At 41.0% G+C, this 26,982-nt stretch overlaps 1 protein-coding gene across 2 annotated transcripts; it reads left to right on the plus strand.

Moving 5' to 3' along the window:
• The first annotated feature begins 5,747 nt into the window (after window positions 1–5,747).
• pcdh10b (protocadherin 10b) lies at window positions 5,748–26,632 on the plus strand. 2 transcript variants are annotated; one of them, XM_086178626.1, is made up of 5 exons: window positions 5,748–8,864; window positions 9,501–9,559; window positions 9,681–9,787; window positions 21,359–21,516; window positions 25,923–26,632. In XM_086178626.1, exons 1-5 carry the CDS (start codon window positions 6,306–6,308, stop codon window positions 25,974–25,976), a joined length of 2,937 nt encoding a protein of 978 aa, XP_086034752.1. In that variant the 5' UTR covers window positions 5,748–6,305; the 3' UTR covers window positions 25,977–26,632. The 2 variants fall into 2 exon arrangements, with proteins under 2 accessions (XP_086034752.1, XP_086034751.1); XM_086178625.1 differs by having other exon boundaries at window positions 6,182–8,864; window positions 21,359–21,727; window positions 25,923–26,087.
• The last annotated feature ends 350 nt before the right edge of the window (window positions 26,633–26,982 follow it).

Raw genomic sequence — 26,982 nt, forward strand, 5'->3', positions numbered from 1 at the left:
CATTTCTGTTTTGCATTACAGCTTCACAAAAAAGAAAAAAAAAAAAAAAAGAAGGAGCAACTGGCCGGAGCAGTTCTAGATGAGACATAGTCATGCTGAGTCTGATGTGTGGTTACTATGACAGCGTAATTAAAATAGAAAATGTGAATATACGCATTTCCAAAAGCAGATGACCGCAAATATGTCACTGTGAGGGCATGTCATGGGAAAAGTGACCTTGAAAATGACCTTGAAACCAGATATGTGCAATTAAAAAAATATATATAATAATGACATTTCCTAAAATGGGTCAGGGGGATTCCAAAATTGGTAAAATTGTATCCAGAAATCTAATAACATTCGCAAAGTTTTGACTTTTGAGAATTGAGAATTGAGAAAACGGACAGATATGTGTGTAAGTAAGTGTTGTTGCTGAAGTTTCAAATGCAAAAGAGGGAACAAATTGAAAAAAAAACAAAACATAAATTAAAAGAAAAATAAATTTTGTGGTTCTTTCAATGTGCCTGCAGGTCTCCAGACCGCTGGGATGGGGGTGTAAAAGTTTACGAGCCCCACAGTTGGTGGTTGGGGTTCAGAACAATCCTGGACAAATACAGGGCAGAATTTACCCAGGACTCTGCTGAGTTAATAAAAAGCAAATAAAAAAAATGAATGAATAAATGTTGACCCTGTCTAAACGTATCTCTTGCTGGGGATCGTACCCTTTCATAGGTGTATGATCGAAACTTGGTTGATAGTCGGGCAATTGGTTCGATGGCAGTTCTTGTGACTACTGTTTTGTAGGAATGGTCTTTGTTGGGTTGGCTGGGTGACTCGGTCATTGTTGTAGCTGGCATTTTCGCTCAAGGGGGATTGTTCTGGGAAGTGTGGCTCCAGAAAGATGGTCTTAAGTTTGTTTCACAGTGTGTAACAAAGACTGGTTGTTGAATGTTCCCTTTTTTGATGTGTTTGTGCTGGTAAAGATATGTCAGTCAAACCAAATGAAATGAAATTAACTTAAATGAGTGGCATGACTGACATTAAATTAAATTGAATTAAATTGAATTAAATTAAATTAAATTAAATTAAATTAAATTAAATTAAATTAAATTAAATTAAATTAAATTAAAATACTGGAGGTTATATATATATATACGTATTTATATAAAAACTTGGAAGGGAAATAGAGTACATCCTGTACCCTGAAATTCAGAAAGCTACCATATAAGGATAAACAGAAGTCTTTTTTTTGTTTCTCTGGCTTCTCACCCTAACACCTCTGACCGTTCGATAAGAGGGGCTTTTGCTAATAACTGAAGAAGCCTCTCGGAGGGGAGGTGAAAAGTCTCCACGGAACAAAGCAGAGTCCATTCGTCGCGTTAAGATGCAGCAATAGACCGTGACCTTCATTGACCGAGAACCTTCTGAGACATCTGTTAATGCATTTCCACTCCAAACGTTTTGCGACACACAAAATAACACAAAACCAAGTGGCAACGAATGATACGCTGATTATGCGGCTGATTTACAAAGAGACAATTTTCTTTCTGCAATGTATTTATGTGTAAATGATGAATAAATTAAGGACCTAATTTTATTTTCTTCCTCTTTTTTTTTTTTTTTTTCCATCTCACAGTTTTCTTAAAGTCCATGGTTTGTATTTCAGGTCATTCCTTATCAATTTACATCTATATCTCAAAACTTTCAGGATGTTTTTAGATTTCTGTATACACTTTTACCAATTTTGAAACCTATTTCAGCAGAAGTCATTTATATATATATATATATATTTTTTTAAATGTACTTAACCGGTTTCAAGGTAATTTGTTTCGTTTTTCCACTTTTCCCATGATGTACCCTCAAGGTGACATAATTGTGTTCGTCTGCTTTTGGAAACATGTATATTCACATTTTCTTTTTAATCACGCCGTCATGGCAACCACCCATCTGACCCGGTATGACTGTTTCATCTAGAACTGGCCCGGCGAGTCACTCCTCCAAACCCACAGGCCAGCACCTCAAGTATTTTTATAAAGGGTACATATATAGTAGCGTTTTAGGTCAGTTGAATGTAAAACGTCCGTTTAATAAGCAATAGCTGTTGTTGGGCACAGCCACACCACACAAGCCTGCAATACAACTAACTGTTCCCGCTCAATTCCAGGTAAAAAAAAATCCCATAATTCCCTGCCACCCCAAACCAAACCCACCAAATTGCCAGCAACCCCAAAATCACACAGAACATTTGTGACTTGCTAAAATATATACGTAAATATATATACAAATTTTTGTGAAGTTAGTCATGCTAAATAACATTTCACTTTTATGGAACATTATTTTATTTTATTTTATTTTATATTATTTTATTTTATTTTGTTTATTGTTTTGTTTTGTTTAGGTAAGTTTCACTTTCAGGTGCCTGTTTGCTCGGCAACGTCACGGTGGCAATGATGATATTGAAAAGATGGCAATATTGAGGGGGTTCTTGAATTTTCTAGCTCAAGGGCAACGAGGCTGAAGGTCTGACATATCAGACACTTCTTCTTACTCCTCTTCTGATTTGTCTTTGCTGCGCTACTTCTTCACAAAGTCGTCATGGGCGAGTGGTTCAGGGAGGTGGCAGGAAGTTGTGTTTCTGTCCTTTACTTGGGGAAACTCATGAGTCATTCCCACACCGCTTACGCACTTTTTCACAAGTTGAATTTTCATTATTATTATTATTATTAGCAGTAGTAGTAATAGTTCATAGCAATATGAACAGCAACCCTAAGTAGAGGATCAGCGTTATAGACTATGAATAATATTGTTATTTTCTGCTTGAATAAAATACAGTGTGATGCAATGCTAAATAAAATTTAAAAAAGAACAAACACATGGAGCAGATGGTGTTCCCTACGATCGGAAGGTTGCTGGTTTGACTCCCGACTCATCCTTTACTCATGCCGAAGTGTCCAGGGTTAAGACCCCAGCGCCATGTATGGCTGCTCTGCCGCCTGCAGTATGTCTGTGTGTGTGTGTGTGTGTGTGTGCGTGTGTGTGTGTGTGTGTGTGTGTGTGTGTGTGTGTGAATGGGTGAATGCGATCTATTGAAAAGCACTTTGAAATTGCAAGATATTAAATGAAAGTGCCATATATCGTGAGTGGGTGTGTGTGTTGGGGGGATAAAATAAAATAGAATTTAATTTAATTTAATTTAATCCAATTTAATTTAATCTAATTTAATTTAATTTAATTTAATTTAATTTAATTCAATTTAATTTAAAAAAACAATCAGAAAATAAAAAAGGAATGAATAAAAAAATTATATATAAAATGGGTTTCTTTTTGAACTAAGTCATGAAAGACTCGCTCCGTGCATCAGACTGCAGGCTAGTCAGTGTATTGCAATGACTAATCGCTCTATTTGAGAAATGTGTGTGTGTGTGTGTGTGTGTGTGTGTGTGTGTAAATGCAATCTATTGTAAAGCGCTTTGAAACTGCAAGTGAAATGAAAGTTCTGTATACTATGAGTGGGTGTAGGAAGGGTTAAACTATAAAAATACAATTAAATACAATGAAATACATTTAAAAAAAAAAAACATATGATGTATAAAATGGAGATTTTTCTGTCTGAATTAAGTTATGACTAACTAATTAAGGCCCCTTCTCCGTGCATCAGACATCATGCTAGTTAGTGTATAGCAATGAGATATGGCTCTAATTAAGAAAGGTGTGTGCTTTACATTTCAGGACAATATGTAAAAAAAGTGAGTTCAAATATAAAACGACAGCTTTTCACAATAAAGTTGTACCCATTTTAAGTTTCAACTTTTTTATATCTCTGATAAGCTCAAAAGTCCATCCCTTGGAACCCTCAGGATCTGGGCGGACATCTGTGGACGGCATTTGCAAAGACCTCACAGTTCAAGTTTTCAAATATTTATCTTACGCTTCATTTGGTCTGTTTTATTTTTTGTTTTATTTGTTTTTGCCACCATAAGCAGGAAAAGTGTTTCTGGGGAAGAAATAAATGGATAAACTTTTCCCCAATTCTGGAACAAACTAATGATGTTTTCCTGCCACGGTCTACCGACTGTTTTCGAAAACACCGTCCAGTCTTGCAACACTACATATCTTGATGACTTATGATGTAACATATTACAAACAAAGCAAATATGTAAATATATATTGTTTACATAAACCGCTGTTGTTTATGAACATGCAAGAGTTACGAAAAAAAAAGGAAATTCAAATCCGCCACTCCAGCTGCTTTTGTTTGATTCCAATGAAAAAGGGAAAACCGACGCGCTGACAAACAAACCCATCAGCATTGTGTTACCAAAACCATTTGGTTTCATTGCGGACAAAATGTCAAGAAAGGAGGATGAGAAGAGGAAGGTGGACTTGAACTGGCTATTTTGCTTTCATTTTGATGACTATAATTCACATACATGCAGTACATACATACACATACTGTACATGTGTATATGTGCATACTCACACACATACATCTATATATATATATGTATATATATATATATACACACACAAACACCACACGCACGCACACATACACACACACACACACACACACACACACACACACACACACACATACATACACACACACGCACACACACACGCACACACACACACACACACACACACACGCACACAATATTTTCAGGACCACAAATAGAAAACGTGAATGTTTTTAAAGTTCAACAGTTCAGTGTCTCGTTTCCTTCAGGCGACTTCAGCCTCTGGGAGGGAAACTATGAGTTAAAAAAAGAAAATAAATGAAGAAAATGTGAGGTAAAAGCAAATGGGGGGACGGTCAAACACGGGAATCGCCTTCATGACATGTCAACTTAATAATTTATTGAAAAATCTGTGCGTCACATATTTCCCGCTCGATAGTCTCACCGTCGCACGAAGGAATCCGATTTACTCTTCCTTTAATAACAAGATAAGAGCGAACTATCATGTTTTCTGCCTGCGATCCAACACTTTATTCCCCATTTTCCTCGACTTTGGTGTTTAAATAAGCAGAAAAGGTGTGCGTATCTGTGCTGTGGGTTCAGGATGTTATCACTTTCGCCGCTAGAGGGCGGATGAAGTCCACGGATGCGCCGCCTCCCCATTCCGCCCGGCTTCAACGGAGGCTGCAGGAGAGCCAACAACCCAACACTATTATTATTATTATTATCATTATTATTATCGGTATTATTATTGAATACTGGGTGATATTTTATTTTATTTTATTTTATTTTATTTTATTTTATTTTATTTTATTTTATTTTATTTTATTTTATTTTATTTTATTTGCCTTTTTCCTAACCAGCTGCAATGATAACGCCCTGAGGAGTGACCCTAGGCGCGCATACTTTCCTGATTTCCTAGACGCTAAGACTGTTTCCCCTCTTATCGCACGTTGGCTCATTAGAAAGTGCTTTTTTGCATGTATTTTTTGTCTCTATTTTTGGCATCAGATGGGTTAAAGTCACTGTCCCTCTCCTCCTCAGGTAGCGAATAGTGGTTGAGAGAGGTTGAGAAACCGAGAGAGAGAGAAAGAGCGAGAGAGAGAGAGGCTGGGTGGGGCGGGACCAGCGCGAACTTTGACGGGCAGCGATGTAAGCCAATCAGAAGGTAGCTCACCGCGCGATTTACAGAAGCTGGGAGCCGGGGAGGAGGAGGAGGAGAAGGCGGGACGCTAAGAGGAGGAGGGAGGGAGGGAGGGAGGGATGGATGGGGGGTGAAGAAAGCAAATAGTTGAGTGAACAGCATCAGTAGAGAGTGGAGTGGAGGGGACGCGGCGCGGACGCACCGGAGAGCGCGCACGAGAGAGGCAGAAGAAGAAAAAGACGACCAAAAGCGAAAAAGTCTGAAATGCGTCCGGACGAGATGACGCTTCTCTCCTTTGGATTATGATTTATTATTATTAGTATTAACATTATTACTGTTTTTATTCTTCTTTTTCGGGGGCGACTTACTCGTCGGTCGAGCGGCTCGCCGTTCCCGCAGCATTGGAAAAAGACGAGAAGACGCAGAAACAAGAGAGTCAAAGTTTGAAAAAAGAAAAGCAATGCTACATGTTTTTTAACGCGAAGCAATCGGACAGTTGAATCCGGATTTATATATATATATATACATATATATGTGTGTGTGTGTATGTATATATATATAGTTTTTTTTTTTAATTCTCGCCTGAGTGATGGGATTTGTTTTGTTTTTTTGTAATATTTTCCACTCTTAGCGGATTTCAAACTTTTTTTTTTTTGTTTATTTCTTTTCTTTTCTTTTTGTTTTTTTTTTCTCCACTTTTCCGCTCTCCGCGGCTCCCGGCGATGATCGCGCTGCTGCTCGCGCTCTGCATCGCCGCGGACGGGGAGCGAGCGCTCGCGCAGATCCGCTACTCGGTACCGGAAGAGGCGGAACACGGCACCCTGGTGGGCAACATCGCCGAGGACCTGGGTCTGGACCTCACCAAGCTGGCGTCGCGGCGCTTCCAGGTGGTGCCCAACTCGCGCACGCCCTATCTGGAGGTGAACCTGGAGAACGGCGTGCTGTTCGTGGACGAGAAGATCGACCGCGAGCAGATCTGCAAGCAGAGCGCGGCGTGCCAGCTCAACATGGAGGTGTTCCTGGAGAACCCGCTGGAGCTGTTCCGCGTGGAGATCGAGGTGGTGGACATCAACGACAACCCGCCCGCCTTCCCCGAAACGGAGATCACCGTGGAGATCTCGGAAAGCGCCACGCCGGGTACGCGCTTCCCGCTGGAGAGCGCCTTCGACCCGGACGTGGGCTCCAACGCGCTGCGCACGTACGACCTGACGTCCAACGGCTTCTTCTACCTGGACGTGCAGACGCAGACGGACGGCAACAAGTTCGCCGAGCTGGTGCTGGAGAAACCGCTCGACCGGGAGGCGCAGGCGGCGCACCGCTACGTGCTGACGGCCGTGGACGGCGGGCAACCGCCGCGCACGGGCACCGCGCTGCTCGTGGTCAAAGTGCTGGACTCCAACGACAACGTGCCCGTGTTCGAGCAGCAGGTTTACGCCGTCAACCTGTCCGAGAACGCGCCCGTGGGCACGCTGGTCATCCAGCTCAATGCCACGGACGCCGACGAGGGGCTGAACGGCGAGATCGTGTACGCTTTCAGCAACCACATCTCCGGGCGTGTGCGTGAGCTGTTCGGCGTGGACGCGCGCACCGGCCGCGTGGAGGTGCGCGGAGAGGTGGACTTCGAGGAGAGCGCCCTCTACCAGCTCTCCGTGCAGGCCAAGGACCGCGGACCCAACGCAGTGCCCGCGCACTGCAAGGTGCTCGTGCAGGTGAGCGACGTGAACGACAACGCGCCGGAGATCACGTTCAGCACTGTCACGGAGTCGGTGAGCGAGCGCGCGGCGCCCGGCACCGTGATCGCGCTGCTGAGTGTGGCGGACGCGGACGCGCAGGACAACGGCCAGGTGCACGTGGAGCTGCTGGGCGACGTGCCGTTCAAGCTCAAGTCGTCCTTCCGGAACTACTTCACCATCGTCATCGACGGGCCGCTCAACCGCGAGCACGCCGACTCGTACGCCGTGACCGTGGTGGCGCGCGACGGCGGCACGCCGTCGTTGGCCACCAGCAAGTCCATCCGCGTGCACGTGTCCGACGAGAACGACAACGCGCCGGCCTTCACGCAGCAGGCCTACGACGTGTACGTGACGGAGAACAACGTGCCGGGGGCCTACATCCACGCGGTGACTGCGCGTGACCCGGACGTGGGGCCCAACGCCCTCATCGCCTACTCCATCCTGGAGCGAGACATTCAGGGCATGTCGGTGAAGACCTACGTGTCCATCAACGAGGAGACGGGCTACCTCTACGCGCTGCGCTCCTTCGACTATGAGCAGCTCAAGGAGTTCGCCTTCGTGGTCCGGGCCAGCGATGCCGGAACGCCCGAGCTCTCCTCCAACGCCACCGTGCGCGTCATCGTGGTGGACCAGAACGACAACGCGCCCCTGGTGCTGGCCCCCGTGGGCAAGAACGGCACGGCCCGCGAGCCGCTGCCCCGCTCGGCCGAGCCGGGCTACCTGGTGACCCGGATTGTGGCCATGGACGCCGACGACGGCGAGAACGCTCGTCTCTCCTACAGCATCCGGCGGGGCAACGAGAACGGCGTCTTCCGCATGGACTGGCGCACCGGGGAGCTGCGCATCGCCCGCCGCGTGTCCACCAAGCGCGACCCGGAGCAGCTCTACGACCTCCTCGTGGAGGTGAGGGACCACGGCCAGCCGCCGCTGTCCTCCAGCGCCAGCGTGTTAGTGGTGCTGGTGGACAGCGTGGCCGAAGGCCGGGGCGGTAGCGGCGGGGGCGGTGGCGGAGGGGGCGGCGGTGGCGGCCTCGCCGGCGCCAAAAGCAAAGACGGCGCCCTCGACCTCACGCTCATCCTCATCATTGCCCTGGGCTCGGTGTCGTTCATCTTCCTCCTGGTCATGATCGTGCTGGCCGTCCGCTGCCAGAAGGACAAGAAGCTCAACATCTACACCTGCCTGACCAGCGACTGCTGCCTGGGCTGCAGCTCGTGCTGCTCGCGGCAGGCACGCGCCCGAAAGAAGAAGCTCAGCAAGTCAGACATAATGCTGGTGCAGAGCGCCAACGTCGGCGTCGCCGGCGGCGCCGGCTCGGCGCAGGTCCCCGTGGAGGAGTCGGGCGGCTTCGGCTCACACCACCAAAACCAGAACTATTGCTACCAGGTATGTCTGACGCCTGAGTCGGCCAAAACCGACCTCATGTTCCTAAAGCCGTGTAGTCCGTCGAGGAGCGCGGACGCCGATCACAACCCGTGCGGGGCCATAGTGACAGGGTACACAGACCAGCAGCCTGACATCATATCAAACGGCAGCATTTTATCCAACGAGGTAAGAGACCCCCCGACCCACGCAAACACACACACACACACACACATACGCACACACACAAACCTTCCGTCATACTGCCCCCCTCCTCCCTTGGCATGTGAAAACCCCCATGCATAGATTGGACCATCCCCTCTTCCCCTCCTATAGTGGCATGTCAGGTTGCCCGTGTCTGTAGTACACTTTTTTTTTTCCCCCTTCGGCTTGGGGTTCGGCCCGATCGCATGCTCAATCGTGAGCTGAGAAAAAAATCCAATGGCCAACTGTGTGTGTGTCACTGTAAGGCTGCTGGTTACTCTAGGTGCATGGATCTGTGTGTGTTTGTGTTTGTGTGTGTGTGTGTGTGTGTGTGTGTGTCACATTAAGTTTCCCGGTCACAATGTTGCTGAGTCGCATTGGACCGACAGTGCCCCAACCCCCAACCCCCAACCCCCCGCCCCCCGCTTCATCTTACATCCCAGCAAGGAATCTGCCCCCCCCATCCCATCAAAAGCAATGCGCGTGCAAATACAGAGCTCCGATTCATTTCCGACGCATGTGGGGTGTGTGTGTGGGTGTGTGTGTTTAACGGTGTTATGTAAGACAGATGGTGCAGGATGTGCACTGATAACCCCCCCCTCCTCACCTTTTTTTTTTCAGACCAAACACCAGCGAGCTGAACTCAGCTACCTGGTTGACAGGCCGAGACGCGTCAACAGGTAAATATGGACCCTCCATTTTCCCCCCATCATCCTCCCCTCACCTGAGATCCGCCCCTCTAAACCTTCCACGGACGATGCTCTGGATGCAGGTTGTACTCGAGCTTCTTTTTTTTTCCAGCTCGGCGTTTCAGGAGGCCGACCTGGTCAGCTCCAAAGACAGCGGCCACGGGGACAGCGAGCAGGGGGACAGTGACCACGACGCCACCCACAGAGGACACCCGTCAGGTAGGAAAGACGTTTTTATGTTTGTTTGGTTTTTTTGGACAGTTGCAGGAAAAAAAAGCAAAAAAAGCTTGTTGTCACCCGCTTTATGTTTTCTCTGGTGGGTGGTCTGGGAAAAAAAAATCGAAAACACGAAAGGCATTTGCAATAACAGTGGGAGAAAAAAAATCTATAGGAATAGCGATGATGTTGAGCAACGATGGTGAGCAACAAAGGATTTGGTTGTTTACTACCTGACAAAATCATGATAAATCATGCTAATGGAATTTTGTTGCCATGGTGATAACTTGTCTTATCAACAGATAATGCTGCGAGGCTGTGTGTGTGTTTGTGTGTGTGTGTGTGTGTGGGGGGGGGGTTGAGGCCTGGATGGCTGGAAAAAAAAAAAAAGACAGATAGATAAAAATAAATTAAAGTTTGGTGTTTTTTTTTAAAGGAAATATGGTTGATATCATTAGGGCAGACAGTTAAAACATTTTATTCATTTATTTTACTCTAAATCAGAAATCCTGGAATGCTTCTCCGCTGCCTATATTCAGACGGTTTATTTTCCAGATATTTGTTTCTGACAAAGGTTTACATATTTTAGTCTAATTTGTGATGAAAATATTAAAACCACACCAGGTGATTTATAGTTTTCAGTTTTAGCCATCAGGAGTAATTCAAAAATGAAAGTTAAAATCAGTGGGACATTAAATGGGAAAGTGAGCGAGAAAAATGAGCAAAACTTAAAGGTATCAATAAATTATTTTAATGTTTAATGTATAAATCCCATCACATTGCAGATTATTGTATCTGGAAAATGGCTGAGCACAAAACGACAGGAAGAAAGAGGAGAACATAAGTTTTTGAAAAAAAGATCCAAGCTCTAAAATAGTTGATAAACACAACCAAAAGAAAAAAAAAAAACATCCCATAAAATACTGCAAGAAAAACATCTGAAAGTCGATCAGAGGCAAAAGAGCCCGCTCTAACTTTATTATTACCAGATAATTACCATGTAACAACCAGGATATCACGAAATAGCATTAACTGAATCAATTTGTCTGAAAGGTCAGACATTTTTTGAAATACAACAATGAAGACACTTTGGATACAAACGCAGATGCGCTCTTTTTTCGGCCATTTCCTCTAGTTCGGTGACGCGTTCGGCGACCGTCTCCGGGGGCCACCGTGGGCAGAGATGCTGTTTGTAAATACGCGGCGTGTTAATGAGAAGTCGCTCCCTGCGACGAGACGTGACAGGCTTTTTAACGATGCCGCCTCACGCCTGACAAATCCGGGAATCAGACCAAGTGGCTGGCAAACAAAACAGCCGATTCATCCGTTCATGAAATCCACTGATGCATTCTTTCATGCCCCCTACCTCCCCTGCTGGAGGAGGCCATGTGAACTGCCGCACAAGGAATAAATAGATACACACAAGCCAATTTGTATATTAATGGTATCACCATAGTTAAATTATTTTACGCACTACTTGCTCAAGTCATTTTCATTGGTTGGCATCACTTCCTGGATTTCAGCTTCTCTGAGGCGAGATAAGCAAAAAAATTATTCAATGTCAAAACCTAATTTTTTTTTCATTTGGAGTTAAAAGCCGGTCAGTTGTTACCTCATCGCAAGAAATTACCAAAATTAAATTAAGAAATAATCTCTACTTTAGGAAATTAACAGCTAACAATGATGCAGGGTCATTGAAGACTACAGGAAAAAAAAAAAAAAAAAACATAGAAAATGTCTGGGGAAAAAAATAAATAAATATACAAGGATAATAAGTATAAAATACATAAATACAGAAACAGAAAACAACCACAAATGTAGAGCAAATAATTTTAATTGAATTAATTGAAATTTTAATTGTTTAAATAATGTTCCCAACACAGTCCAAAAACATCCAATCCCGTTGATCGGAGACCCGGATTCACCCTGGATGGGTGAATGAAAGAGTGAACGACGGTTTGTCCCCATATGAACCCACCCTTAGCCAATGACAGCTGAGAAAGGCTGGCACCCCCACGACCCTGAGTGCAGCATAATGAATGAATAAATGAACTGATGAATGATATGCAAATCCCAGTTGGTTTTTCTTGAAGTATCAAGAAACTACCTCAGATTTTGGACCCACTTGCTATAAATCAGCATAATTTTAAATGATTTTAAAAAAGGAAATAAAAGTAATAATAATAAGAAGAAGATAAATATAATAATACCAATGATAATAAAGATAATATTAATATTTTATAATAACAGTAACAATGATAATAATAGTAATTAAACTTATTTCAACACAAATATTAAACATACATACATAGATTAATCAATCAATTAATTAACAAATTAAATGATTAATAAATTAATAAGTATGTAAATATATGGCGAAATAGATAGAAAGACAGTACCTGGGATCATTTGTTGGTAAATATTGCAATGCATTGTGAAGAACTGGAACTCGAAGGGCGATAACACACAACATTCCAAGGCATCACCGCGCTACTCCGGCAGGAACGCTCTGGACGGCGGAAAAGCGTGCACGGAGACCACCAGGCCTCAATGCCATTCATGCCGTCCATGCCGCCGTCCATGTCTACACAAACACTCCAGTGACTTTGAGTCCCCTTGATGTGACAAATAGGATACAGTGACTTTGTCGCTCAGTTATCAGCCAGATTAGTGCTTTAAACAGATTATTTGCTGTGCATTAAGTCTTTGTTTGATTAGGATAATTGATAGTTGGGCTAAGTCCCTCTTTTCTGCTGCCACAGCTCTGAAAAATAAACACTGGTTTTCCTCTCGTCGCTGCGCCGACGGTCTTGTCAACTTTCCGCACGCTATTTCAAGGATTATGGACACTTCCGGCAGGAGGAGGGGGTTCTCTTGTGTTTGTGTTTGTGCTCGCACTGCTACTGTTGTGTTTCCGCATTAGTTGGGAAACACAAATGAAAAACATGGTTACCGCAGTGGTCGGCGCTTCCGCCTCGGAGATGGGTCCCCGGTTCAGCTCCAAAGGGGGGGATCAGGTGTGCAGTTTGCGTGTTCTCTCCGTGTCTGCCAGGGTTTCAATTGGGTTCTTGGGTTTCCTCCCAAAGTTCAAATACATCCAGTGGGTTTGCAGACCGTTAAAGGGACTTAAAGTCGCTGCAGTGTTGTGAATGTGAAGGCCTGGCGATCATCGCGCACTCTCTCCGCCGTCCAGAGGGCCTTGGAACGTTGTGTTGTCGTCATTTGAGTTTCAGTTTTTCCCAATTTTTCCCAACCGATGTTTTTTTTATTTTTATTTTATTTTTTTTATCTTACCCCCAAATTAATGAATCAATTATTTTTTAATCAATCATAATCAATCAATTTATTTATTTATATGAGATTAATATTTGTATTGAATTATGTTAAATTACCATTTACAATTATTATTATAATTATTATCTATAACAATCATACTATTAATAATAGTTATTGTTATTATTATTTTTTCTATTATTATTATTGCCATTATGAGAATACTGATAACAATATAATTAAATACTCAAATTTTATACAATTTCAAGTAAATGCAAAAAAACCTATTAAATACTTTAATGAATTAATAGAAGTCTAAATATCTTGAAAAAGAAGGAGGTAAATGAGAGGATGAAATCGCAGAGGGGATAAATAATGATTTAGTTTGAAAAAAAAATTGTAAAAGGCAGCGCTGATTATTCACTTCTTGTTTCCTCTTGTGATGTATCCATGTTTATATACACCGACAGTGATTTTTCTTCAGCCACACCAACATTCGCTGGTATTTCACGCTGTCTGCGTTGGCCGCTTTGGGATCAAGAAGCCGTTCTCAATCAAAACGATATACAGAACACAAACAAGGGACGTGAGGGAAACTTATTCAAAATAAAATATATATAGGTTCAGTATGTTCTGGCTGGATTTGTTGTGGTGGTTGCTTGAAGATGCTTTTTTTTTCCCTCCGGTGTGGGAGCTTTGCAGGAGCAAAAAAAAAAAAAAAAAAGGGTCAAAAGCGGTGTTGAAACAAGCCAGTCCTGCACTTTGCGTGTCATTAGACTGTGCGACGTAGCAGCTCTAATAGCTTAATGGCACAATCATTTCGCCGCGGAGGAGAAATAAAACACCCATGGTATCCATATTATTCAAACTCACGGATGCTGCTCTGTCCCTTTGAACTTTTTAAGGGGATTTCCTGCTGATACAGTAATAAATATTGCTAAAACCGAGGATAATTTGTTTTATTCATTTGTTATAACAACTGTATTACACCCTTTCAAATCAGGCCTCTTTGGTGGGTGCGTTTTGATAGCCTGCAGATGTGATAAAGGTCTGTTCATTCATTCGGCGATGGACACGATCCCGTTGCGTGTTTGCCCACCCAACCTCCCCACCCTCAACACACACACAAACACACAGACTTACACACACCGCTAACAGTATAAACCATGCTTATCAATATAACCAATGTCAAGCACTTGGAGGAGATTGAGTTGAGACTCTTAACCCCCCACACACACATACACACACACACACATCTCTGCATCGCTGCCATCATGAATTTCCTCTTTAGGCGTGCGGTTCACGTTATCGCCCCGGTAACAGCTCACTGATCAGTAATTCATTTTTCAGACCTCTGCATACCAATTACCAAATGAAGGTTATTATCAGGACTTTGCCCCCCCTTCGCCCCCCCTCCCTTTTCCCTTGCCATCGCTGCTGCTGTGCTGAGTGTTAAGATGAGACGCGGTACTTAAGGGGTCAACCCCCCCCAACCCTGAACATCTGAGGCAGGGGACTTGCCTGCACTCGGCAACTGGACGCCTCATAATTCACAATGACTGTTTGCGCCGGCAAAAAAAAAAAATTGTCAGAGGAGTATGTAAAAAAAGATAAGGACATTAGCCTTTTTTTTGCAATGTGTGTGTGTGTGTGTGTGTGTGTGTGTGTGTGTGCACGCGCGCGCATACACGTCCTGACTCACGAAGAGACTGACTAATACGGCAAGGGAACATCTAATTTTACCAAAATGTCAAGTCAAGGAATATCAAGATGTCTTGATCTGGATTTGTTAAGTGAATTTGCTCTGTTTGCTTGCTTCTGTGTTTGTGTGTGTGTGTGTGTGTGTGTGTGTGTGTGTGTGTGTGTGTGTGAGAGAGAAAGACAGGGATCGGAAGTGATTCCTCCCCTTTTATATTTAATATAAGTGTAATAATCAACAGAAACGTCAATGTGAAACAGCAATGCACTCAGTCACGGCTGCCTCCATTCGGGAATCAGTGTTTGAGAGAAACTGAACAAAAGCAGAACGACTAGACTTTTTTTTTGACTTATTTTACAGTTACATTAGAAATCCAGTGATACAGTGATACAGTCACGGTATTCATTGAGTACCTCAATGAATACAGTGACATTGTTAGTGCCAAATGTAGTTTATGGTTTGATAGGTACAAATGTTTAAGTCTTATTAAGTGATTGTTTTGCAATCTGGACACAGATTACTTTTGGGGTCTTCATGGTGACATATATATTTGTTCTTTTTGCCCCCTTAATTTTTGCTTTTTTCAAAAAAACATTTTTTTTGTTTTTGTTTTGAGTGTTTTATAATTTTTTTGCACATTTATAATTATTTTTTCAAATATTTTTGCTGACTTGTTTTTGTGATTGTTTTTGCAAAGATATACCTTTTGGGTATTTTTGTTTTTACAAATATTTTGAATAATTTGTTTTTGCAATATTTGAATATTTTTCATTTTTTTTCAAATATTTTGGGTGATTTTTTGTTTTTTCCATTTCAGATTTTTGCTTTTTCAAATATTTTGCAGATAGTTTTTTATATTTTTTTACGCATTTTAGTTTTTTTTTTCATATTTTTGTGGTGTTTTTGTTAGTCTTTTTGTACATTTTTAATTTTTGGACCTTTTTCATTTTTAAAGGTTTTCAGTCTTGATTTTTACTATTCTTTTTTCAATTTTTTTTGTTTTTTGCCCAGTATTTTTACTGACTCTTTTGTTTTGTTGTATGCCATTTTGGCTTTTTTTCTTCTTTTTTCAATTATTTTTGGTGACTTCTTTTGTATTTTTTTTTTCAAATCCTTTTGGTGACTTTATTTGTAAATCTTTCACATTTTTTATTCATTTTTTTTAAATTGGTAATTTGATTTTTACATTTTTGCCACATTTTGATTTTTTTTTCAAATTTTTGCAATCACTTGTTTTTGGAATTCTTTGCACAATGTTCATTTATGGATTTATTTTTTTACTAATAATTTCATAGCCTCTATAATTAATTTTTGAATTTTTTTAGATATTTGTGGTGATATTTCAGCTCTAATCTTTTTATTTTTATTTTTTGATTGTGCAGCAGAGGGTGTGTTGAGAGACAGAGAGAGGGAGAGGAAGCAATTTCTCTCCCTTTTACATTTAATATCTGTTTAGTAATCAACAGATAGGTCAATGCGAAACAGCGATGCACTCAGTCACAGCTGCATTTATTTGGAAATCTGTGTTTGAGTGAAAGTGAAGAAAAACAGAGCCACATGACTTTTTTTGACATATTTTACAGTTGCAGTAGAAATCCTATGATACACGAGTATCTCAATGAATTAATGCATAAACATAGTTGTGCGTTCATGGTTGTACCAAATGTAGTTTACAATTCTATAATCACAAATGCTTTTAAATCATATTAATTGATTTTTTTTTCATAATGGGGACACATTTTGAATTTGGGGGTATTTTTGCCAAATATTTTTTATGACTTGTTTGGGTTTTTCTTGTATTTCCTTTTTTTCAATTTTTGTCATTTTAAATATTCTTGGAGACCTGTTAGGTCACCGGTTTTGTGTAAATATTTTTGCTTATTTTCAATTTTGTTTTTTGTTTTTTGACTTATTTTGGGTTTTGTAATTTTTGTTTCCCGGCTTAAGGTTTTTTTTTTTTCATTTCAAATATTTTCATTTATTTATTTTGTTAGTTTTTTTAATGCATGTGTTTAGTCTTTTTGCACATTTTTAGTTTTGGGTATTTCTTCCAAATTTTTTCGGTGAATATTTTTTCAGATATTTCATGGACATTTTTAATTTTGGGGGCTGTTTGTCCTAATATTTGTGTGCCAGTTTTTTGTTTTTTTTGTAATACTTTCTAATACTTCATTTTTCTATTTTGGGGGTATTTTTCCAAATATTTCAGAGACTGTGTTTTTTCTCCTTTAAGGAAAGTCTCTGCTTATTCTTGGCAATCAATTTCAGAATGTAGCCCTTTCCATGTTCCCTTACACACATTATTCATTCATTCATGCATTGTTTTAAAATAATCAAAAAGAGACACTAAGGAAAACTAAGTGACCAGAGTGACGGTAAATCATTATTTAATGAAAAAAAAGGCTAGAACAGAAAAATACTATGAAAGGTTCTTCTTTATTCTGCTTACTTTCTCAAGTTGCATCTTTAACAATAATTGATCAATTTGGCTCGCGGTTTCAGTCATTCCATTCCCATTTTTGTTTACTCAAAAGGTATTTATGTGCTACAAATTCCATTGCTAACACTCCTCTATCCTCTACTCCTTTATCCCATCTTGCCATCGAAGCAGCGTGTTTCTCCTAACTAAAATGAAGCGATGTGTTTTTTTTTTCCAGTTTCAAAAACAAACATCATCCGTTCTGTCACGAAGACTGTACTTCAATGTGCGTTTTTAAAAAGGGTATATATCTATTTTTTGTGCTTCTGCTGCCTGCATCCAGGTGCACCTGCAAACATCCGTCAGCGCCACCCGCTGCCAATCCTCCAGTTCGGATCGGCATCTCAGACCCGCGTGCGCACTGGGGCCCCCCGCATTAAAATGTAATGCGATGTCGTATTTACGGCGCGCCGGTTAATATTTAATAAGAACCCACCACCAACCCCACCCGCTTGTTAGGAGACCGGGCACTTTTCCAAGCTGTTAGTGATGGCGAGCCAAATTAATCCGCTTTGTAACAAAGCAAATTCCCCGTTTGCTGACCGTTCCACACACACACACACTCACACATGCACACACACGAAATGCACACACATACACTTGCTTGCAGAGATGGCAGCAGTCTTAGCCTAATCAGACGACGTTCAGAGGATTAGCCTGCAGATAGCTCAGGCCCGGACAGTTTGCGTTTTAGCCTCAAACAGCGACTCGGACCTGAGCTCTGTGCAACAACAGGCGGATTTACACACAGGACCCCCCCCCTCCACTGCTAAGAGAAAAAAAAAAAACATATGGGCTAATGAAAACACAATTTGGCTTAAGGCTCATGCTTGGCCTAAATAGTGGCCCTGCACTGTGTGCCTCTCCCGACAAAAGGTGGTTTCTCTGGCAAGCAAATGCCAGGATGTTTATTTTTTTATTTTTCTTTTATCTTTCTCTGGACATGAGTAAGTAACCTGACACCGCTGAGGAATTGCGTTTCCCGCGCTGTTACAATGGATGAGAGATGAATGTCTTTCCAATCATGATATTTTTTTCATTTCTTATCATGAGCTTGCAGCTCCGATAAAGAAAGTTATAGATCACTTTATGAGGCAAATTGCAATTTGTGAGGATTTTCTCTGCAGATATCATATGGTATTAATCAGCTATCTTTAATAATCTCTCAAAGTTTATATTAATATATGCCTTAATAGTGTAATAGTTCATAAGACTTAATAGCTATAATAATATTAATTCATATACGTGCATGTGTGTGTGTGTGCATGTGTGTATGATATATATCTAGTGTATATATCGATTGAGCTTGCCAGCTAGCTAGCTAGCTACCCAGCTAGCTTCTTAGTTTGCTAGCTTGCTATCTATATATTTAGCAAGCTAGCATATCGATCTGTCTATCTATCTATCCATCTAGCTAGATGGCTAGCTAACTATATATGAAAACTACTTTTTCATGTATATATCTACATTTAAGGACTTAAGTGAAGTTTTATTTCTTTCTGTTTTGTAGGTGAAACTGCAAGCTTGTTTTTTTTTTTTCTTTTGTTAGATAAGAAAGACGAGGCTGAATAATTGGTTTTCCAAATAGATGCAGATTAATCAAACTGTTGAAAACATATAAATTGATACAGGGGCTGTTTGGGGTAAAATAGCGACAATAATCAGAAAAGCAAAAAGAATCTAACAGTAATGTGAAATGACTAAGGTATCATGTAAAAAAAATAAATTAAAAAAGATGAATTAAATTGCTGACTACCAGTAAATGACTGAAATGCCAAGGGTGTTCAGTATCCTTGAGTTACACACAAAATAGGAGAAATTTTATGTAAATGTGACCTGTAGGAGGTCGCTTTGAGAACTCAAATGAGCTGGGAACTCCATGAACTCAAGTTAACGCCTCCCCGCACTATAATAATCTTGTAATAAAGACCATGGCACCAGAGCAAGAACTCTTAATCGATACTGTCCATCGCAGGAGAATCAGCATTGAAATCAAAGTGACCTTCAATGACCCCCAATACCCATGCATGAATTACTTCTGGAGGATACGTGGTGTTCCCATGGTTGAAAATAACATATATATTTATGTAAAAAAAGTGAAATTAAAAAGAACCTATAACCAAAGTACCCTTAAACTATTCAGCTGTTCATTCGTTGTGCTCAGGTGGCAGCTGTCATTGGATGACAAACAGACACTCTTACATTTGCACATCAGATTGAAATATACTAACATTCACACCTTCATTCACCAGCCATATAGAGGCAAAGAAAAAACAAAAACATTAGATTTCTTATTCAAATTTCATCTTTAGGCAAACAATCATGCACTCTCTCATTCTCTGGCCCTATAGAGATAAATAACCATTAATTCTCTCATTCACCACTTATAAAGACACACTACCATTCACCCTCTCATTTCAAAAACCTCAAGGCAACCTACCATTTACTCCCTCATTCTAAGGAGAGACAATACCATTCACCCTCTCACATCGTAAAATCGCTGAACGTTGGAAAACAGCTCAGAGGTCAAGAAGCCGGTTATTTCATCTACATAAAAGCAGATTCAGTCAAATGGCTCGACACCGAAAATCCATGTTTCCCAGAGCATATGCTTCTTTCATACAAAGAAAGACTGGTTATAAAACAGAACCAGTATTCCCATGAGTCACCAGCTCTTCGTGTGTGTGTGTGTGTGTGTGTGTGTGTGTGTGTGTGTGTGTGTGTGTGCGTGTTGACTGCGCAGGCAGCCTTGATCTTAAAGGAGGTGAAAGAGAAAAGTGACGAATCAAAGAGCAACGTATAAATACATGTTGCGACGGTCTTGTGCAAATAATAGTCGTCATGTTCACACCGCCGGAAAACTGGCAGCGTTTTGTTTAGTTTTTTGTTTTTTTTTTAAACTTGGAGTCAGTTTGTATTGGTCTTAGTCAGTGGAGTCTTTTTTTTTTGCTTTCCAAATTGGCTGAATTTAAAGCGAACAAAAGGCACGTCACTCTTTCAGTGCATACACTTGTTTTTCTTTCAGGACAGTTAGTTTCATTTTAAAAGAAGCAGCAGCTCTTTGTGATTTTCGGTCGTTGTTTGGGGAGAAAAAAAAAAAAAAAAACAACACCCGGGCATGCTTAAATATACTTTAAGGCAATGTTAGAAAAACAACACTTTTGTTTCGTGTTATGACAAATATATCTCGCAAACCCAGTATATTATTTCTTTATATGTCTATTCAAACATCCCAGAATATGTGCATTCATTCAAATGTGTTGTTAAAAATAATGATGTGCATAGCTTTTATTTTGAAAATAAAATAAAATAAAATAAAATATACAAATTTAAAATGCAGTTTTCCCACAGGATTTGTGCATTGTTTGATTTGCAGTTTCCAAGCCATATAGATTTGTTTTTTAAACCGGCCGTCTTTTTCAGTTTGTTTGTTTATTTATTGTGTCTATTTTTTTTTGTATATATTCCTTGATTAATTCATTAATCCAACCATCATTCATGTCATTCAGCCACTCATTTGTCCATCCATTCCTTCATTCATTTATCCCTTCATTCATTTTTTCCATTCATTCATTTTTCCATTCATTCAAGCATGTATTCATCAATTCATCGATTTGTCCATTTATTCCTTTATTTATCCATTCATTCATCCATTAATTCATTAATTCAAGCCTCCATTCATTCATTCCCTTATCCATCCATCCATCCATCCATCCATCCCTCCATTCACTTGCCCATCCTTTTTTGATTCACCACCCATCTGCCCATTCATTCATTCATTCATTCATTCATTCATTCATTCATTCATTCATTCATTCACCATCTCATTCATCAGTTTGTCCATTCATTCTTTCACCACTTGATTTCCTTATTTAATGTTCTGTTATGTAGTTCGAAGTAAGAAATCGCATGTTGTTTTTTTGTTGTTTTTTTTTTCCCTTAAATTTTAGCTTTTGCCACTTACTGAACCCCATCCACCTATTTATCTATTTTCCAAAACGTGCCACTTTTTGTATGAGTATAAAATCCCATTAATCCGATCCAGATTCCGATTCCGCAGCCAGAGATGAATCTGATGAAATGCCACCGCTAAACACCTGTCTCCCCTTGGTCCCGCACCCAGGCTCCGACCTGTTCTCAAACTGCACGGAGGAGTGCAAGGCCCTAGGCCACTCGGATCGCTGCTGGATGCCCAGCTTCGTGCCGTCCGATGGGCGGCAGGGCCCGGATTACCGCAGCAACCTCCACGTGCCCGGCATGGACTCAGTCCCGGACACAGAGGTATTTGAAAGCCCTGAGCAAACGCCCGATAAGTCATTCTCCACCTTTGGCAAAGAGACGCCTATCAGTCACCTCCACAACCATCACCACCACCACCACCATCTCCAAAACCATCACCATCACCACCACCATCACCAAGGTTCCGTAGAGAGGAAGGAGTTGGAGGCGTTTCCGCCTAGCTCCAGATCGCCGTATAACCCTTCTTTTTTAAGTGAGTATTCTATTTTTTGCCCCTTTCGTCGTCGTCATCGTCGTCTTGCTCGCTGATCTGGTGATCCAATTAGGTTGCAAGAAAGAAAGAAAGAAAAAAAGATCCCAAATTCAATTTTCTCCCTGGATTGGTTGGCGGAAGGAAGCGTGAAATTCATTTCGGGTCTGACCCTTGTTGCCCCTCCATCCCACCCGCCCCCGCTTCTTGTCAGAGTGTTTAACTAACTCTTCCCTCTGTCTCAAGTGCCTTCCATTTTCTCTGACTCCGACGATCTTATCTGCGCTCGCGCTCACCTAACCTTTTCATTACATTCTCACGCGCGCACACACACACACACACACACACACACACACACGCCTTTTGTTCAAATTAAACATGCCAAAAGCAATTATGATCTATATGGTTATTTTCATCTGGGAGGAGATGTTAGCATTAAGAAGCTCTTTTTCATTATGGGGGGAAAAATGTCCGTCATATTATGAGAGACAGCCTAACAAGGAAAAACAAAAAAGCCTTTATTTTTTTATGTTTTACGTTTTTAATCAGTGAAGAGGAAGAGGGAGGAGGCGCACTTAACATCTCATTCTCATTCGAGGCGTTATTGTGTCAGAGAAGAGGATAAGAAAAAAAAAATAGAAAAAAGGATTGGGGGGAGTTTTGACAATTGAGGACTAGAAAATACAAAAAAACGCAGCGGGGAGAAGAAGGCGCCTTTTTTATTTCTTTTCGAAAGGAATTTACGGTTTCTAAACTCTCATTCAAAGGACCACAAAGAGGTACATCCTCAATCACTGCAATTTGGTGATAATGCGTAATTATAATTTTGTCAAGCAGAGCCTGAAGAGCCACCCGCCCCACCATATTTTCCTCCCCGCGATCATCCCAACACAGCTAGCCAGAATTATCACGCTGTCAAAGCCCTGCTGCTTCACCCCAGTCATTTTATACTGCAACGTGCTGTTTGGAGCATCAGGGGGACTTTTTTTTTTTTCGAAAACTCTTTTTAATTCATGTTTTATTCATTTGCTCTGCCGTCACTTTCCCTCTGTTTTTTTTTTTCTTGTTTGTTTTTTTTTTGTTTTTTTTGTTTTGTGTTTTTCCCCCAGATCAAATAATTATGAAGACCAAGCTACCAATGAAGGATTCCATTTTCCCAGTGAGGCATTATAATATTGGTGTGTGTGTGTGTGTGTGTGTGTGTGTGTCTGTGTGTGTGCGAGTGTCTGTGTGTCTGTGTGTCTGTGTCTGTGTGTCTTTGTGATGGTCAGAGCGAGACAGTTTTATTCTGCGTGGATCAGTGATGGGATATTATTAGTTACGTATTCGTTACATATTCCCCCCATGGGTGCGTTGCATTGCTGCTGTTGTCATGTAGTACATCCACTACGGGGCACTGCTGAGTTCATGGTTCCAAATTTAAAATCCATTTTGAGTAGCAGGAGCTAATGTTTTAAAATCAATATTTATTTTCTTTATTTTGGCCGACATTTAGCCCCAACCCGCCTTAGCTCTGTCCACTTGGACGGTGGTTTAGCGTGCTTGCAATTTATAATGGCGTTGTCGCCCAAGCATCAACTCTCGTGGAAAATTTCGCAGCGCAAATATCGACAAGAAAGCACAGCGGGATGATTTCAGCTCATTTCCCAAGTACTTCCAGAAGTAAAAAATCCAAGTTCAGGTCTGGATGGCTTTTAGTGGGATGTTGCACCTAATCTCCGCCCGATGGAAAATATCCAAACACTTGCAGTTAGCAAGGGAAAGATGATTACATGGTTATGATGGAGCCCTTTAAATCTTTTCCTGGCCGAAGTTTTTATCGTTCAAGGAGGCGACAAAGTCCTCGGTGGAAAGGCTTTGAAAAAAAACTGGGAAAAAGCTGGGAATGAAATTGGAAAAGTGTAGAATGCGAGTGCGAGGATTTCATGCATCGAGTAAGAGGCACAAAAAAAACAAACTGTGCTATTACCTCTGACAGAAAGGCCACCCACGTGAACATGAACAACTCCAAGTCTATTTGGGACCTTTTTTTTTGGACCACTTGCGTGGAGGCAGAAAAGAATGTTTTTGAAAAAAAGAAATTAATTTGTATATATTGAATATATATATATACACACTTGTGTCTTCACTGTTGTTATTAGTATATTATTATTATTACGAAGCCCACTAAGGTGAACATGATTAACTTTAAGTCTACATTAAACCTTTTTTTTTTTGTCCCACAAAAAAGACTTTGGAAAAAAAAATTCTATATGAATTTTAATATATGTATACACACACACACATAAATCTTTGTTGTTGTCATTATTGTGTTATTACCACCGACAGAGGAACAGCTAAAGTGAACATTAACTTCAAGTCTTTTTTGGTCTTTTTTAAACCATTTTGTCAGAAAGACAAGAAAAAAGGCCATTAAAGGAACACATAAACATATATATATGTACATATTATATGTTTATATCATATATTATTGCTATTATCATTATATTACTATTGCCACCTTTGGCGGGGGGGGGGGGGGCACTAAGATGAACATGATTAACTATCATGTCTATCTAGCCCTTTCAGGACCTTCTGTTTTCCCTAACTGACAAATACTAAAACATTAGATCAATAGACTTATATATATATATATATTTGTATATATATGTGTATATATACACATATATATATATATATATATATATGTGTGTGTGTGTTTATTTTTCTATATATAATCGCTATTCTTATTACTATGTTATTAGGGGACACTCCGGCGAACATAAGTGACTCAATCACTATTTATTCCATTTGCCTACGAGAACAAAAATAAAAAAAAAGGTTTTGGGACAAATAATGATTTATAAATATGATTGCTGTCGCAATACAGATATGGTTTAAATTGAGTGAAAGTTTTTTAATGGTGGCAATTCACATTTGTATTGATTTCATGATGCGGCTCCCAGTATTTGCTCCCAGTTTTAAATTTATAGAAGATATAAATACTTAAATAGGGGAATATTTCAAATTTGAGATAATTAAGTTATTAATTGTATTAAAAATCTTGAAAATGTGAGATCAGGTTTTACTTTATTTTTGAAACTTTTTTCATTTATCATATATACCGCTTATGTACAGAGGCCCAGACTCAATATGTACTCAATATCTCACACTCACAAAAATCGAAAATACTTGAAAAATAAACCTATAAGAATTATCGCAGCTCACAACTGAAGAAGCCTCTCAGATCAGGGGTGAAACGTATTCAAATGAAAAAATTCAAGTCCAGTTGCCAAGACAATAATTTTTCAAATGTCAGATGGCCATCGCCTGTCATCTGTGTTTTGTTTTTCTTTTTTCTCAAAGAGCCACAACCAGGGGTGTTTATTATTATGCGATGTTTGTGAGCTAAGGACCTCCCGAAATTGCGGCCCTTTTTTTTTTCCCACGGATGCCGTGGACACCCCTCTCTCGAAGTAGACCACTTACGGCCCCTTATGCAAACGAGGGGAGGGGAAGGGAGGGATGACAGAGAAGAGGGAACAACAATCAGAGGGACGGGGGGGGTGATAGAATGATGATAACAAGAGCCTGAATCGCCCTAATCTGATAGAGTCAGTGATACACAGACTCCTTTGTCCCCGGGAAAGCAGGCCTGGGGTCGGGTCGAAGGGGGGGACGATAGCCAGAGCCCGATGATTACCGTCTTGGAGCTCAGACGGCATGACGGCGGGGGCAGGGGCGGGGCATTGTGGATCTGGAAGGGGGAGTGAGAGAGGGCGTGAGGGAATAGGTTCGACTTGGCTCTGTCTTTTGTCGGTGCCCCAAATATATCGGCCATGCAATATTCAGCAGCCCCTCCCACCATGACACCGTTCCCGAACCCCCTCCTTATATCCCCCCATGCATAACACAGATACACACATTATCCATGAACCATTTCACAAGTATGGGCCGGAATGTGTGGCCTCCCTCCCGCCGCTTGCCATGTGAACAAGGATAGGGTCGTCCTTTTATTTTATTTATTTTATTTATTTTACTTTTTATTTTTTCATCCTTATTATTTATTTTTTTTATTCTTAACTAGATAAATGCATACATATATGAAAACATATAGGCTCTGGTTGAGAATTTTCCACATTTTGCAAAGCTTCTGCACTGACATTGGTTAAAGTGTAACCATTGTTTGCTTGTTTGTGTGCTTGTTTGTTTGTTCCAGCGAGGAAAAGGCTTTGCTAGCTCCTTTCGCGTGGACATACCGGAGACTGCGTGACTTTGCACAATCAACCTCCCCCTCCCTGCGGCGCTGCCCACCCCTTCAACAACCAAGACTATTAAAGAGCATCAACTTTTCAACCACCCGGCCACCCCTATTGCCCCATCCCTCCCCCACCTGCCCTGCAAAACAAATCAATGAAAAAAAAAGAAAAAAAAATAAGCTTTGAAAATAAGAATATATAAATTACTTCTTAAAACAGAAAAAAATGAGGAACCATGTGGGAAACGACCCCCCTGGAGTGATTCTCCCCCACCTCTGCTCCTCACCTTCTGTTTACTGGAATTCCTTGGAGCACTGCCGGATTTTAAAGGAGACCCCCTCCTCTTCCTCCTCCTCCTTTACACTTTACACCCCTCCAGGAGATAAGGAGAGGGTCGGGGGTGGGGGGGTGGCTGCGGTGCAGGGAGACGGATAGCCTTACTGGGGTGGGGTGGGGACTCTGGAGTCTCAGCGGGACTGAGAAAACGAGTGGATGACAGTCGACAGCGGAGGACAGTCGGACATCGTCGTTTCTTTTTTTTTTTTTTTATTTATTTCTTTTTTTTTTTTTTAACTTTTTTTTCAATTTGTGTGCCTGTTTACAGCACTGACCTTCAGAAGAAACTCAAAAAAAAGAAAAAATGAAAAAACAAAACAAACAAAAAAAAAATGCAGACGGGGAGGGGGCACAAGTGCGCCCCAGGAGGAACTAAGTAAAAAAAAAAAAAAGTGAGAGAGCCACCCAGAGATAACCGCCACTGAGCCCTTTAGGCGTTCGTACTCAATGGAAGAAGACGCCAAACTGTACAGGAGTATCTTTTTTGTGCATTTTCCAAAATGCAATACCACCGTTTTAGATTTTTCTATTCTGTTTGTGTGGTCAGGTGTCTCTATTTCAATCTACTTCAAACTTTGTAAGAAAAGATTGTGGGCAGGATATTTTCTTTTTTATTCTATTTTCTTTTTTTTTTCTTTTTTTTTATTCATTTTTAGGTTTTCTTTTCAGCGCGTCACGGGCTTG

Source organism: Fistularia commersonii, chromosome 31 (assembly GCF_037954325.1).
Source record: "Fistularia commersonii isolate RoL2024-O1a breed Wild chromosome 31, RoL_Fcom_v1.0, whole genome shotgun sequence".
In the NCBI taxonomy this organism is placed as follows: Eukaryota; Metazoa; Chordata; class Actinopteri; order Syngnathiformes; family Fistulariidae; genus Fistularia; species Fistularia commersonii.